This window comes from Mytilus edulis, chromosome 1, assembly GCF_963676685.1.
Source record: "Mytilus edulis chromosome 1, xbMytEdul2.2, whole genome shotgun sequence".
Taxonomy (NCBI): Eukaryota; Metazoa; Mollusca; class Bivalvia; order Mytilida; family Mytilidae; genus Mytilus; species Mytilus edulis.
The window spans coordinates 31,395,017-31,412,640 of record NC_092344.1 but is presented as its reverse complement, the minus strand read 5'-3'; the positions used below and the strand labels follow the sequence as shown (position 1 = coordinate 31,412,640).

The following is a 17,624-nucleotide window of genomic DNA, read 5'->3' as shown; positions in this document are numbered from 1 at the left end:
TCCGACGTGTTGAAAATCCCCCTTTTTTTTTATGAATAAAGCCCCATAAATCCAAAACTTAAAATCTGAAATTTATAAAAATTGAAAGGGAGCTTACATCAATAGATATAAACAATTCACCAAAGTTACATGGATATTGGTAAAAGCCTTTTTGAGTTATTGTCCGAAGTGTTGAAAATCCCCCTTTTTTTATGAATAAAGCCCCATAAATCCAAAACTTAAAATCTGAAATTTATAAAAATTGAAAGGGAGCTTACATCAATAGATATAAACAATTCACCAAAGTTTCATGGACATTGGTGAAAGCCTTTTTGAGTTATTGTCCGAAGTGTTGAAAATCCCCCCTTTTTTATGAATAAAGCCCCATAAATTCAAAACTTAAAATCTGAAATTAAAAAAAAAACGAAAGGGAGCTTACGTCAATAGATATAAACAATTCACTTAAGTTTCATGGAAATTGGTGAAAGTGTTTTTGAGTTATTGTCCGAAGTGTGGACAACGGACTGACAGACGGACGGACGGACAACGGTATACCATAATACTTCCCGTCTAAAAGACAACGGGCGTATAAAAATAAGGACGTGATATGATTGCCAATGAGACAACTATCTAAATTCAATTAATGAACAAACAATATGTGCATTTTTGTAAAAGAAATTGTGTACTAATATAAATGAGAGAGCAAAAACATGGTACATAGCATAAGACTATATTAGTATAGATTAGTAGTTTTAGAACATTAGTACTATGTGAAGTGTCATCAGCCCTCAGAACAAGCTCAAAATAAAGTCAAACTCCTATAGGATTAGTTAAAAACATGTACAAACAATCACAACATAGAAGATATGTCTTTCTTTCCTTGTGCCAATTTATAAAATAAAAGGAATAAACTATGAAAAATCCATAAGGAAGTGGGATGTTTTATCAATCTACAGATATAAGAAGATGTGGCATGAGTGCTAATAAGACAACTCTCCATCCAAGTCACAATTTGTAAAAGTAAACCATTATAGGTCAAAGTACAGTCTTCAACATGGAGCCTTGGCTCACACCGAAAAAAGCAATCTATAAAGGGCCAGTCAGTTGTTTTCAGTCCTTCAGGTTTGTTAAACCATTGATATTTGGATAAAGATTTACAGTTGACTATTATGGAATATCTGAAACAGATGACCATGGACAAATACCATTTGTCATAGCAACACTCTTGTCTTTTTTTCTGGATTGTGACATCACTGATATTTTACTTGCCAGGATTCACCTACCCTACTGGAGCACCTGATATCACTCCTGGTTTTTAGTAGGGTTTGTAGTTTTCTAAGTAGTTTTTTGTAGACCTTTGTTTGCCTCTATTTTTTTTTTTTGCCCTGAATTTTTCATACATTTTATTCTTGGTAGTTATAAATAACAACTCATTGTGTTTTGTCTAATACAGAGCAAGCTTTTTCATATGAAATTAAATCATGTTAATGTCCTGAATATACATGTAATGTGCTGCTACTACCGCCAGATTAAAATGATGGACATCCCTATGATTTGCAATCTGCAAATTTTGTTGCAGGTAAGATCATAAATGATCTTGTTTAAATTGTTATATAAAATTCAAAAATGTCTTTATTTCAAGTTTATTGTAGGTAAAAAATCATTCAAAAACATCTTTATAAATAAATATAACAATTTGAGTCAACATGTCTTGATGATTATTGGACAGCATTCAACAATAACACATATAAATTGTTGATTTAAAAAAAACAATAAATAAAATCTGAATTAGCTTCTTAGATAATACTTCATCTTTAATTGTACATTGTCATATCTAGAAAGTAGTATTCAATAAGATAGAATCAGATCTCTTACAATGTGGATACAAATTGATATTAAATCAACATTTCTTTCAATAGCCTTAATAACATGTGAGAAGATTATCTGTAAGCAATGAAACTTTTAAAACAAGAACGGGCAGATATAGAAATATTATGGTTGCTTTACATAATATGAATAAGATTAATTTTTTTTTTAAAGTCTTCAAGATCAAGACTGCAGCAATGATGCAAAATTTAAAGCATTATTAACAAACTTGAAAAATAAGGCTGAAGTCAGGTAAACCCTGTCAGATAGACATGTACAACTTACAAACATTCTATTCACTCAATAACTTTGACTTATTACATAAGGTATCTTTGATAAAGAAATAATCACAGAAAGTAAAGTTGCCCAATGAACAGTGACAATGAGGTCAAGGTCAGATAACCCCAGTCAGACTGGCATGTTCACCGTACAATTATTCTATACAGTATTGAAGGAATGATCTTATTATAAAACTAAATATTGTCAAGTGAACCATGAAATGAAGTCAATGTTAGGCAGATTTGAAAACCTTGCAATATACCTATATATTGTTGTCCTTTAACCTAAAAAAAAACCCCAGCATTCCTATGTTTGTTTAATGATCATGCATAATTAAAGTGTCAATTTGTATATAACACTCCTGATTTCTAGAAACTAAAAGAACTACTACCATAATATTTCATCAATTGAATAAATTAACATTTTTGAACTTGATATTCCAAGACAACTTTTCTGCAAAAGTAACTTTAGAAAAATGATTTACTTTGAAATTTTTTAAACTTACAAAAATAGAAAAGAATTTTAGTGTTGCTAAATTTGTACGATGAACACATTGTTTTTCTTTGTTAAAATTTACAATTCATTCCAAGGGAGATTACTCCAGGGGAGGTACATCTAAATCATCAACAAAGTCTTCACTGTTAGGTCGTTCTTTGGCAGCTTCTCTGACCTTTGACCCGAATGGTGCTTTAACTTTATCACTTTTTTTAGACACAATATTAGCAATGTCAACTGTCTTGTGTGCCTTTTTGTCAACTTCTAGTTTTTCATGAGTTTTCCTACAAAGACAAAGAAGAAGAGTACCGTTTATTTTGTGAAAAGCAGAAACAAAATGTAATTTCTGGATATTTGATTGATGGTTTTGCCAAACCTATAGAAAATGTCTACTTTGTTAAACATTGTATTAATGGTTGTCCCTGTACCTTCAAAGTCAATGAAAATTGGTATCTCACGAATAAAAATGAATTCACAGTAAATAAAGTCTTGTTTATCTTCTCTTGAGAAATTTTTGTCTCTATTTGAGATAGCCAGTGAGTATGTAATCCTACATCTTATAGCTTGTAAAATATGTATTTAGGATCTTCCTCTTGTGCAAGAAATAAAAGACTAAGCATTGAAATCCAGCAATACATTTATTTGTTTTAAGAGTGATGGTTCTTGTTTACTAATATTGTGGATGTTGAAAAAAAATAAAGTACCTATATTGCAGATGCTAAACTGTGCTAACATAGAATAATTTCTACATTTGAAAATGCCTGTACCAAGTCAGGAATATGACAGTTGTTGTCCATTCGCTTGGTGTGTTTTGTCATTTGATTTTGCCATGTGATTAGGGACTTTCCGATTGAATTTTCCTCAGAGTTCGTTATTTTTGTTATTTTACTCATTTCAGACTACCAAAGCACCAACTGTCAAATTAATAATTTCAAAGATAATAAGGAATTTGGTTACTGTTAATTCAGAAATTATTGCAATGTTTTTATTTTTGCAAAAAATGCCACAGGGTTATAATCGCAAAAATTTACACTCGCATTTCACTTTTTTTTTATATAAATTAAACCGGATTATTACTCAATATTGCAAAAATAAAATCTCGTTTCAGTCTATGAAAATAACATTGCAATAATAAATGCACACAATAATTTCTGAATTAACAGTAATTTTAACTTCTAGACATCTTTTAGTTATTTGTGATGTGGAGCTGCATTCTCAATTGACATGGAACCAACATTTCTATTCCTCCATACTAACCTTTTTTCTTTCACATTATTTTCTTTATTTTCATCTTTATTTACAATTATATGCTTTGGTTTAATGAGAGGTTTAGCCTGAAAAAAAGAATTGTATTTTTCATTTCCATTATTTAAATGTTTAGGTGATCAAACAAATTATCAGAATGAATGTTAAACCAACGATAACTTTTATGAAGATTTATGACAGAAATTTAACATTGAATGATACTAATAATAACTACAAAATTTATTTGTCAGATTTTAATTTTAAACTTTTAACAAAGACAACTTTTCAAATTTAGAAAGAGATTATGTTCCATCTTAATGAAGTGTGAACAAATCATGATGTATTCTTTTCTTAGAGAAATAAAACAACACAACTTATACATAATTTATACTAAATGTAAGTATTTGATGTATTATACAGTTCTTATAGGTGATGTATTGTGTTTCAAACTGATCATCTCTTATGTTTCATGATCTAAATGGGATTATCTCCCATATATAATGATTCGAATTGGCTTATCTCCCATGTATAATACTTGAAATAGGATTGTCTCCCATGCATAATACTTCAAATAGGATTATCTCCCATGTATCATGATCTTAACTGATTAAGCTATATCTCCTTTTAAAAGTTCATTGCAATTTGTTTGATAAACAAGAATAACTTATGTCCCTTGCCCATATGTTTCTATTCAGTGTAATGAATTATATAATTAATATAGATTTTACAGTAAAAATATACCTTTGGCATTGTGATCAATAAATGACCTGTGACCTGAGATCTCTTTGCTGAACTGGAATCAGCATTTACATCCTCTGTCATACATAACTGTAATATCTGAAACCATAAACATTACAATTTAAATGTAAAATAATATAAAATAAATTATTGAATGTTTAGTAGTATTCTTTTTTTGGCAGACTCACAAAAAAATTACTGGTAATGTCTCATTTTTCTGTATTTGAATATATACATTTGTTCTATATCACACACACACACACACACAAATATCCTCATAAAAAGTTATAAATGAGTCCCTTTTGAATTTCAACATATAGGATGTTCCTTGAAATAAACATCTGTAGTTATCTATTTCTCATTGGCACTGAAAACCAGATAACAAATAAATATTTATACTATGGTTGAAAGTTGTCTGTTTGGCAATTTTATCAATTCTCCTTTTTTCACATTTTAATTTTTGTTTACCTACCTTCCCTTTCATTATAACTTTCACATAGTTTGTTTGGACATCAACATCTACAAGTGATGTATCCATGTGCCTGGAAAAAATACAAATCTATTTAAAAGTTCTGTCATGGACACATTACAGAAGCAAGTTCACAGTTTTCAACACTACTACAGTTTATTTAGATTGATTTTTTTCCCCATTTCATAGAGAGTGTCCCTTGCCTTGACTAGTACAAAATTAGATGCTAAGGGAGGCTCAAGGGTATAAAAATTTCAGAAAAAAATTTAACATTTTTTTTATTATTACAAATTTTATTTATTACTTTATTAGTTGTTACTTTATCATATGGTACAAAAACATTCAAATAAATCGATTTGTTATGGCCCCAGATGACTTTTAAAATGTATATATCATTGCAAAAGCTCCAAATTATCTCCCTTTGGTGCAAAAATGCCATTTTTTTTGCATTAAAATTGAAATATCTTTTTTAACTCATCGGTGACCTATATTTTTTATTATTATTTTCAAATAAGCTGTACTTAAACTAAACTATTGTAAAATTTTAGTGATATCTGTAATTTAGTTCTTTTTTTATTTTGATATTACCTCTTTTTCTCCTATTAGTTCAACAGAAAAAAGTACCTTTACAAAAATGTATGCTTCTTTCAAAGGCAGATCGTGAGCGTTAATGAACGGTGACCCCACTTTTTTATTTCATTTTTCTATTAAGTATTAGGTAAAATTCATTTATAGAAAAAATATAGCGAAATCTTATATTAAGAAAAAAAATTGATTTAGACCCGCGAGCCCCTTAATTCATAATAATAGGATGCCAAATTACATGAGTATCACCATTATGATCCTTTTTTTTAAAACAGTTTCACAAGTATAAATTTAAGAAAGCTTATGTTTCATGTTTATGATGCAATTACTTTCAACAATTGTTATTATGCCTAGTCTGTATGTGACTTCAGGTATGAATTAGACAGTTCGAAAAAAAAAAAATTGACTTTTAAGTCCTGAAAAAAATACCGATATCCTGTCAGATATAGACTAGGCATTTGAAGAGATTATTAATTCAACAGTACATTCAGGTGCTTCTGAACATTTATTTTAAGGCAGCTCACAAGATTCATTGTTTCACTCAACCCATAAAAATTTATAGCATTCAACAACAAAACATGAGTCCTTTTCCCTTCTTCGTCACGCATACATAAGGAATGCTTTTACAGCCAATACTAACATATGAAACTAAATTATCTTACAACTTGCAATTAAGTATATCACAGAAGCTCCTGTAATTATTTTGATATCACAAGTAAAAATGAATCATGCAAAGAAGCAAAAGTGTTTTGTTTTTTTAAATGAGGTGAATATAAGTGGCACAAAATTCCAAATATTATATTAAGGATGATATACTTAACCTTTGGATATTCCATTTTTTCAGAATTTCAAACATGGACTAAATGTTGAACTTAAAGGGTAATAAATCGTGCTAGAAAAAAATCCTTTTTTAATGAAGAAAACATAAGACTTATCTGATAATTTGTTAGGTTCACTGATATAACAACTAATGCCATCTGTGTCATTGTTGATGATACCTGAACCAATTATTAATTTCCATGCCAGGAAAAACAGATATTGTTGTCTCAGAATATCTGTATGATTGAACATGGATGAGTATAAATAATGTATGCTAAAAATATCTTACTTGAAAACTGCAATGTCTAAGATAAACTGGTTATTTTCTTCATCTTCAGTTAGTGTAAAGTCCACTCTATATAATTAAAACATATAAAAACTTAAATAGATGATCTATAAACTGTAAAAGCCTTCAATGAAAATGATTTCCTTGTTGACAGGACATATTATCAAGAGTTATAACTACATTGTATACTGTGGATTCATTTTTATTCGTGGTATACCAATTTTCGTGGGTTTCGTGGGTCACAGCGAACCACGAATTTAAGAATTCAACGAAGAATAATCCCGAAAAATGTGCATGGAGTTGGATGTTTATTTCCGGTTATGTTATGCAGTTCTAGTATAGTGTTGAGTAGCGATAAACATTGTAACATAACACGTGATTTTTATTGAAAGAAGATACAAGTATTTTGATTAAATCTATAATAAATATATCGAATATCAATGATAATTTACTTTTTAAAATTGATTTAAACTGTTCATGGAAAATAACTGCAAGTTGATAGTTACCGTGTCATAGTTTGGTTTACCTGTGATTAAAAATCAATAGGATTAAGTATGGGGATATTGCTCGTAGGTAATATTGTTTATGACTGGAACATTTATTTTCACACCTTATACTTATATCACTGTTTATTATATCGTGATTAGGGAAATGAGCTTTCAATCATAAAGTTTTGAATGCCTTATAGAATTCAGACAAGAATTTATAAATTGTAAAACAAACAAATAATTAGTTGTCTCTGCCCATTATTGTAATCGAAGTTATCAATGAACACTTTAACCTACAATGACCAATTAAGCGAGGATTTTGACAATTCAAAACTTTTTCAATGAATTCCTTCTTTTTTGTTTTGTTTTATTATTGATCGAACCAAGGATGTTATATGATCTCCTAAATCAAAAAAGAAATCCACGAATTACGTATCTAATTTTTTTTTTGTTGTAATCAGCGATCCACGAATTTACGTATCCCACGAAACGTCTTTTTTTTCTCTATCCAAGAAAATTGATACCCACGAAAATATATGAATCCACAGTATTGTAAGAATGGTCTGGTCCTAAAAGACTCCCTGGTTTCAAAGCCGAATATTTTTTTTATTTCTTTTCCAATAAAGATTGAAATATGTTCAAAGTTGAAGACATCCTGGATTACAGACAAGGGTTATCACATGTTATTATGTATTGTATTGTCTTGTCATCTTTTTGAGGCCATTTTTTGTTTCTCCCTGTTTTGTCTTAACATTTGTCTTAACAAATACAATTTTTTGTTTGTTTTCTCTTTGTTTCCTTTATGGAAATCAACTTAGCATTTACTCACTTTGCTTCATTAACATTTAAAGGTCGGCCATCATCTGCAAACAATCTCCTTGGAGCTTTTTCTTCTTCTTTCTTACTATAATATTACAGAAGCAGGGTTTAACATACAGAATATATATTGTATGATGAAATACTACTTTCACAATTATGAGTGACTTTTTCTGTATTTTAAGTTTTTTTCTCATCTTTAATTATTATCATAAAATTACTTATTAAAGTGATATTTCTTTTCTGTATTTAATATAATGATTAAGGGAAGTTAGTTGAATTCTGAACTAATTATATTTAAAAAAATTGACCATATTCTGACAAATATAATAGTAATGCTTGTATTTTTTGGTATATGCAAATTGATCATAATAAAATTAGTATCCGTAACATACTCTGTATTTTCTCGAGCTTTCTGTTTTTCCATCTGTTTATGGACTTCAATTCTTGATTCTGGAGTAAATTCTGTTTTCTCCTCCCAAAACCTAGAAATAACACAAAGGTAAAAAATATCAATTATCGTTTTGGTAGGTATCACCTTTGTGGTTTGAAAATAATTTCCTATTTTCATGGTTCTTAACTTTGGTTGTTTGCTATATAAATCAAAATACCTAATTTTTTTATGATTGAATATAATTCTAATATGACATGCTTCTTTCACTTAGTAAATAAACCAATGCTCGAAATCCAAAAAAAAATAAAATGTTTGCACATGCATTTATTGACTACTGCAGAAAAATGAATTTTATCAAATTGGCATGCATTTAATATTTCATTAACTTAAAACACTTTCAAACTCTCAAATACATTTATTATCACTACAATGTGTTACAATTCGCAATTGACATATTTGACCTAGATACGACAACCGTTCATGCTGCCTGTTCAATGATCACTATCACTCAGGCAAAATGCCTACCCATGTTAAAACTACAATTAAGTATAGCTTGCATCCATTATTTCTTAAATATAATCTAAAATTAATGTACATTTAAAAAAAAAACAAAAAAACACCAAATATCTTCTGCCATAGTGGATAAAAAAATTGATTTGCAGTAAAATAAAAACATGAGGCATAAAACATATCTAAACACCTACTCTTGATCTTGCTTTTGCTGTTTCTCTAAAGTATCAACCTGTGATTCGCTGTCTTCTGTTTTCTTCTTATCACTGAAATAAAAATATGTGAAAAGCTTTTAGGACGCTGCTTGCTTGCTGCTTGTAAAGTTCATATAATTAAAAACAGCTTTCATTTCAATCAATAATTTTCATTCATACAAATGCTTATCTTTTATTGGCAAATAAAAGGGCATTTCATAGCTTATAATAAGGTGAAGATTTTTGCTCATTATTGAAGGCATTACAATGGCCTATAATTGCTTACAGTCTTGCCCTTTGGACAGTAGTCTCATTGTTAATCAAACTACATCTTCTCATTTTCATACTGCACCCTTGAAATAAATCTATTAGCATGTACCTTTCATTTATATCAGTGTACCATCTACCATCAAATCCAGGTTTCTTTTCATTCTTTTCTTTCTGTTCTTTCTTTTCCTCTTTGAGTTTTGCCTCTTGTTTTTGTTTAACCTAAGCCAATAAAAATAAATACTAAAAAATGTTTAGTTTGTTTTACTTTGCTCCAATTTTTTTTAATTTTTTTTTTAAGTTGAATACATTTTCATTGCATCAACTGCTTAATTTTCAATTTCTCTTTAACATTGATCCCATTCTCATCTCATGAGAATAAACAAACCTCCAATCTTTTATTTTGAATAACTTAAATAAACTAGAGGCTCTAAAGAGCCTGTGTCGCTCACCTTGGTCTATGTGAATATTAAAGGAAGCAGATGGATTCATGACAAAATTGTGCTTTGGTGATGGTGATGTGTTTGTACATCTTACTTTACTGAACATTCTTGCTGCTTAAAATGATCTTTATCTATAATGAACTTGGCCCATTAGTTTCAGTGGAAAATGTTAGTAAAAATTTACAAATTTTATGAAAATTGTTAAAAATTGACTATAAAGAACAATAACTCCTAAGGGGTCAATTGACCATTTCGGTCATGTTGACTTATTTGTAAATCTTACTTTGCTGAACATTATTGTTGTTTACAGTTTATCTCTATCAATAATAATATTCAAGATAATGACCAGAAAACAGCAAAATTTCCTTAAAACTAACACAGTGTTCTCCCCAGAAATTTTGGATAGCATCACATTTTGCGTAAAAAAAAAATAACTGTATTTTTTTCAATGTCATTTGTCGCGTCGCGTCGATGCTCTTTTTCCTTTATATGTTTTAGTTTATATTGTTATATATTCATAACTGACAATACAATTAAACTATAACCACAAAAACAGTTGTTTCAGTTTATGTTTTCTTTATTCATTTATAGTTACAGAATTATTTTTTTCCTCTTGTGCCAAATAAAAATAAATATGTGGTTTCAGTTACCCAACAATAAGTCAAATGAATGAATGAAACAATTCAGGGTCAGCAACCCAACAACGGGTTGTCCGATTCATCTAAAAATTTCAGAGCAGATAAATGATGACCTGATAAACAATTTTACCCCATGTCAGATTTGCTCTAAATGCTTTGGGTTTTGAGTTAAAAGCCAAAAGCTGCATTTAACCCCATGTTCTATTTTTAGCCATTGCCGCCATCTTGGTTGGATGGCCGGGTCACCGGACACATTTTTCAAACTAGTAACCCAAAAGATGATTGTGGCCAAGTTTGGATTAATTTGGCCAAGTTGTTTCAGAGGAGAAGATTTTTGTAAAAGATTACTAAGATTTACGAAAAATGGTTAAAAATTGACTACAAAGGGCAATAACTCCTAAAGGGGTCAACTGACCATTTCAGTCATGCTGACTTATTTATAAATCTTACTTTGGTGAACATTATTGCTGTTTATAGTTTCTCTATCTATAATAATATTCAAGATAATAACCAAAAAGAGCAAAATTTCCTTAAAATTACTAATTCAGGGCCAGCAACCCAACAATGGGTTGTCAGATTCAACTGAAAATTTCAGGGCAGATAGATCTTGAACTGATAAACAATTTTAGCCCTGTCAGATTTGCTCTAAATGGTTTGAGTTTTGAGTTATAAGCCAAAAAACTGCATTTTACCCCATGTTCTATTTTTAGCCATGGTGGCCATCTTGGTTTGATGGCCAGGTCACCGGACACATATTTCAAGCTACTAACCCAAAAGATGATTGTGGCTAAGTTTGGATTAATTTGGCCCAGTAGTTTTAGAGGAGAAGATTTTTGTAAAATATTACTAAGATTTACGAAAAATAGTTAAAAATTGACTACAAAGGGCAATAACTCCTTAAGGGGTCAACTGACCATTTCAGTCATGTTGACTTATTTGTAAATCTTACTTTGCTGAACATTATTGCTGTTTACTGTTTATCTCTATCTATAATAACATTCAAGATAATAACCAAAAACAGCAAAATTTCCTTAAAATTACTAATTCAGGGGCAGCAACCCAACAAAGGGTTATCCGATTCATCTGAAAATTTCAGGGCAGATAGATCTTCACCTGTTTAACAATTCTACCCCTGTCAGATTTGCTCTTAATGCTTTGGTTTTTGAGTTATAAGCCAAAAACTGCATTTTACCCCTATGTTCTATTTTTAGCCATGGCGGCCATCTTGGATGGTTGGCCAGGTCACCGGACACATTTTTTAAACTAGATACCCTAATGATGATTGTGGCCAAGTTTGGTTTAATTTGGCTCAGTAGTTTCAGAGAAGAAGATTTTTGTAAAAGTTAACGACGACGCCGGACGCTGGACGCCAAGTGATGAGAAAAGCTCACTTGGCCTTTTAGGCCAGGTGAGCTAAAAAACAGGGTAAAACTTAATGCCCCCTCCACTTCAGATATCCCTATAAATTATGGTTGAAATATGGTTAAAATATATCTTTGTTCTGAAATCCAAGAATAAAGTTATTAAATGTTATCTATGGTATTGGATGTTATCCATGGTGTTACTGACTCAGTGATCTTTAAGAACTTCAAGTTTGTGAATGTTTTAGTTTGATCTCTGGAAGGAAAATCAGAAACTTTAAAATCAACATTTGTTGCCTCTGTTATTTTAAGTGCATAATATTTTTGGAGTTAAAGGTAAATGGCTCAAAATCAAAATAAAGTATAAGTTATGGGTCAGTGTGTCAGTCTAATTCACAGCAGGGTTCACCAGAAGAAGAACTTGTCCTACCTTTTTATCTTGTTTTTCAATCATCCTTCAATGAATTATTTGTTATACTTTGGTTGTTGTGCCATTGACATACAGTCTTTATAAATTTTTATAGAAAAGATCACCAGGGAAACTGACAGTTGATTTGAAGTTCAAAATGAATATGTAATACTAAATTAGAACATGAAGAGGGTCACCTGACATGGCAGGTTTAAGCTTAATAGAGGTGACCATAGCATCAGTTTTGACTGCAAATCCGAATTATTTTTCTTCATATTAATAAATATATTTTACTTACCCTTTTCTTTCTGTGTGCTTCTTGTTGTTTAATTATTTTATTTCTTAATTCTGCATAGTCCTTAAAAACAGATGTATTTGAAATTTAATTAATAAAGACAATAACATGTGTGATGAGCAGCCATAAGCCCACATCAACAAACCATCAGTTACAATAAACTTTATTACTCTATCTTTAACAGGAAGATCTGCCTGTAATGATGGATAGTGATAAAGTTTATATTCAGAAGTGTCTTTAGATTTTGGTATATATCTATTAGCCTAATGAAAGAAAACATGGGTGGACTTTATACATCTTTGGCTTATATAAGAAAGGTGCAGAAAATAAAATTTTCATGTCTACCATATTTTTGTTAAAAAGGTAGAAAAGAGCTTTCTTAAAATATTATATTCCATTATGCAGAAATCATTGTATTATGTATCTTTCCTCCTGGGAAAATGACAGATTTACAAAGTTCATTCATTAATCCTTGAAGCTATATACTTTAGATGTAACTTTTTATTTGTTTTAACAAACAAACATTGAAATAAATGGAATCATTTCATACCTGTTTTGCCAAAATCCTTTCAGATTTGTCTACAGCTTGTCCATCTAACATCTGAAAAGAGGTTACAGAAAAGGATGTATAAAGATTATCACACACGTTTATTGTCATGTGAACTACTAGAGTTATCTCTTGTAAGAACTATTCTGTTCAAATTGGAATTTGAAAACAGCAACTTGGTACATTTGTCTTTAAGGTTTAGTTTACATTAATATCAGTGTTTTACTGTGTGTAGTTATGCAATATAGCAGTAAACTTATATAATTATTTTGCAATTTCTGTGTATCAGAAAGTTAATCTGAGTTTATTAATTCTAAATCTAGTAGAAATAACCGAATTCAATCAATTCACTAACTTTTACAGTTTTGGGGATTTTTTTAACATTATGTTATGTTTATAAGTATTAAAGAGTTTAACAAATACAAGTCTGTTTCGTTTAGGTTGTAAATCTATTTTGTTGTGAAGGCATACTTATACACAATAAAAAATTGTATTTTTAGCCATAAACAGTTTATACAGACCTGTAGATGTGGCAATGTTGTTATAACATATTCTCTGTAACCTTCATATTCAGTACAAGGGTTACCTGTCAGATACCTGTAATTAAAGTAATACGTACAATTAATTTATTAGGTAGTGTAAATTCAGAAATTATTGCGATTTCATTATTGCGACAAATGAGACAGGGTTATAACAACATGTAATCTCAATGATTTTAACACGCATTTTGAAATTTATAGTATGAATTAAATAGGATTTTTATCAATATTGAAAAAAATTAAAATTGCAATAATAAATGCAGGCAATAACACAGATACGTCAAAATTTGTTATGAAAACTGATCTAGAATCCAGTTATGTGCCCCTTTCAGGAGAAGTTGTCAATATTGAGACTCATTTAAAATAAAATTTGTGAAGATAAAATTAAGTATAACTTACAATTCCCTGAAATGAACTAGATCTTTTAAATTTTCTATGCTTGTTAATTCTCCAACAAAATTAACTGTCATATCCAATTTCTGTAAAGACTCACAACCTGTTAAAAAGTTTTAAAAATAAAAAAAACAACATTAGTTTTCAAGAACAGTACACTTGATATTATTTTGTACAATGACAAAACTGATGTAAATACACCAAATCCTAATTTATACCAATATCATCATAGAATATTTCAAAAAGTTCAATCTTCATTGATTGATGTAAACCAACTCAATTACAAATATGAGGTATCATATGAAATCCTTAATGTTGTGATTTTGTGTTATGTGTATAAGACAACTACCGGTAGGCTAGAAAAAGTTACATTCAAAAAATTACATTACATGTATGTTTCATTATAATTTGTTACTATGATTGGCTAACATCAATTTTTTTATAATTCTGAAATCAACCAAAATTTCAAAATGAATGTATCTTTCATGATGATACGAGTTTCCACAATAAAGTGCACAGGTAAATAAAAGAAAAACTTGTTTTCATGGTCCTAGCAAAAAATTTAACAATAATTGAACGATTCTTTTAGTAATTTTTAAGGATTGTAAAGCGCACCTTTCCACAAACACTGTTTTAACAATTAGCAGGAAAACTGGCAATTCTAGTCAATGAAAACCAGTATCAACCTTACCTGAGAGATTTTCGATTTTCTCCACATTATTCAATGCTAAATTGAGATACTCCAGTTTTTTCAACCTTCCAACATTTTCTGAAACAAGAACATTAGACATTGAAATGGTTTATCTTGATGTAAAATACAGTAAAACATTAAAGCATATATACAAATGTATATAGGTTACTTACAATACCATTAATTGAAATATTAAATGAAATGTCTTATAGTTTACATGTCTATTTCTCTAGCTAGATTTGGATATCACCTACCTATTTTGGGAATGAGATTACTTTGTAAGTATAAAATTTTCAGCTCCCTGCACCATTTGTCTAAATGCTCTATTCTGAAATATAAAAAGTGTAGACTTAAGATATTGAAACAAATTATAGAACTGAAACATACTTTTTTATATCAGTCTTACTTAATAAACAACAAAAATCTGTTTTGCTGTAATATAAATATGAAAAAAGAAAGAACAAGAACTTCCTTATAAATTCTACTGCTTTTACAGTATCTATAGTTTAATTGTATGATTCCTTTATATATCAAACATCTCTTTGGTACAATGTAATCAACAGATTCCGATCAAAAAGGGATAGAGTTGAGATCTAAAAAAAATAGTGTAACCCTGAAATGTTTGTCATGTTTAAAAGTGTTCATATTTGTCATATATCTAAATGCTTTTTATCCTAATTTTGTGGAATTAATTGTCTGTTAAAAATATCAACAAATGTTTTTACATGTTGTATGAACATCTACATGTATCTCTAAATAGATTTCATTTAGTTTTTTGTGTCTTTGCAATATCATGAATATTGCTTTTGTTTCAACCTCTAACATACTTATGCCCTGTTCAAAGTCGAAGGCCAATACCATATTTGTTGACAATTCTTTTTGTACAATCTAAAATGTGCACATGTATATTTTGGTAACTTATTAAATGTAATGTTTAATTTCAGTCCTGTGAAAATTCTGAAACATCATCATTTTATAGAGCTATCTTTATGATTTGGATGCTTGTTCATTGTTGATAATCAGATAGTTTGCTAGCATTTCTATTGCTGTCTTTAAACAATTTATTGATGGGTTGCTGTCTTTTAAACCCTTATCTTATTATTAATAATCATAAATAAAAACTACCTACTTTTCTATATCTTGTTGGTGTAAAGATACTTCCTCCAATGTTGATATTTCAAGGTCATTGTGCTCAGCTTTCTTTCGAACCAAATTTTCAGTAACTGAAATGATTGAACATATATATGTTTAATTAGAATTGTTACATAATTTTGTAAATATAGATTCTTACATTGGTATTGAATATCAAAATTATCCTAATGAGATAGTTATATTATTGAGTCCTTTTACATGGATTTTAAAAAAGATCATTCCCAAGTAACTATACCATGTATACAATCATCTGTTTCTCTAACATGTCTGATGATTATCTCATAAATTCATCTAACACCTACCTTTAGACTTACACATTCCACACAATTGTCAATTTCTCGAATACCTGTACTGTAGCACTTTTTAGATTAAATTCAATTTTTTATTACATTTATAATATATGACTGTCTTCCTTTTGATAAAAATAAGATTCAATGCTGACCCATTTGTTAACACACATGTATTTCAAAAGGAAAAATAAAATTCCCCATATTTTCCCTATTTTGTCTGGCAAAACAGCTGTTGAACGTCAGAGTATAAATCTTGAACTAATTTACAGTATATATAAACTGATAAATTTCAGAAGTTAAACAGATAGTATGTTTAATAATATGGAGACGATGTCCCGAATAACAATAGAAAAATCAATAATAAAAAAAAAAAAATCGGGGAAAATTTTTCATTGTACTAATGAACTCAAAATCGTTCAATTTTTTTGATGTCATGTTTTGAATTAGCGCATCTGTGCAGAAATCTACAATGTACTTCCTTTTTCCGGACTGGTTTGTATGAAACTTTGAGTAAAATATATATTTATCAGTCTAGTATAAAATAGGAAGGAATGCAATACCAATTTCATTTTTAATAATTCCTTGATGTGAAAAATTGTTACCTGATGATAGAGTTTCTTTGTTTACATTGCATATATGATGTCATAACTTAAATAACGTCACAACTAAAATCCCTAACCACAGAACCAAAATCGGAAATGTTACGGTATTTCCGTTTCTATTTCTTAACAAATATATAAATGTAAGTTACAAAAAAATAATTCATACAGACTTCGTCCCCATTTACAGGTAATGCCTGCCTCATATTAACATAAATAAATTTATACTGTTGGAACTTTTGTACATGTGACACCTTGAGCATGTTGAGGGAAAATATTATAAAAATATGACAAACAGTCTGACTTCACATAGTTTAATGGCCAAATCCTGAAAAGGTAGAAGTTTATATCAATCATGGGTGTCGAAATGAATGTTTGGGTGCCGAATTGACCAGGACCTGTGCCGAAGTAACTTTACAATTTTTATTTGCTTCTGTATCTGTATTTCCCACTTCAAAAGGGAATTATTTGAAAACATAAACTTTGTAGAAATTTACTTATAGACTTTATATGTTTCTACTTACTCCGAACCATTGTGTATATGAGTGTAAAACTGTGCTACATGTTCTAACTGGAGCTGTTGTCAATATAAACTATTGAGCGGAAGTACCTCACTGAAGGGAGAATCTCAATCTTGTCTTAAAAAACGTTATCTTTTTTTAGTTTCACCATTAGGGAAATAGTTTTTTAAAATGTTCTATTATTTACTTTGATCTAGAAAGTAAAATTTAGAAATCATTCAGATCATAAATCATGGCCATTATTCTAATTATGCATAGTTAAAAAGTACTAAAAGTGATTGACCCCCTTCTGTGTCGCAAGAACGATTACTTCAAC

General features: G+C 29.5%; 1 protein-coding gene across 1 annotated transcript; it reads right to left on the bottom strand.

Moving 5' to 3' along the window:
- Positions 1-1,606: 1,606 nt before the first annotated feature.
- On the bottom strand, positions 1,607-17,588 carry LOC139529585 (dynein axonemal assembly factor 11-like). Its single transcript, XM_071325500.1, has 17 exons — positions 17,312-17,588; positions 15,876-15,969; positions 15,001-15,074; positions 14,747-14,824; positions 14,062-14,158; positions 13,645-13,720; positions 13,127-13,177; positions 12,580-12,639; positions 9,543-9,652; positions 9,164-9,235; positions 8,461-8,550; positions 8,079-8,153; positions 6,765-6,830; positions 5,075-5,144; positions 4,606-4,701; positions 3,877-3,953; positions 1,607-2,903 (listed from the first exon to the last, which is right to left on the bottom strand). Exons 1-17 carry the CDS (start codon positions 17,319-17,321, stop codon positions 2,720-2,722), a joined length of 1,380 nt encoding a protein of 459 aa, XP_071181601.1. The 5' UTR covers positions 17,322-17,588; the 3' UTR covers positions 1,607-2,719.
- Positions 17,589-17,624: the final 36 nt, after the last annotated feature.

Coding starts and splice junctions, on each gene's coding strand:
- LOC139529585 (XM_071325500.1), bottom strand. Junction 15,075..15,875: donor CACCAACAAGATATAGAAAA/GTAGGTAGTTTT, acceptor TTTATATTTCAG/AATAGAGCATTTAGACAAAT. Junction 9,236..9,542: donor TACACTGATATAAATGAAAG/GTACATGCTAAT, acceptor TTTTTATTTCAG/TGATAAGAAGAAAACAGAAG.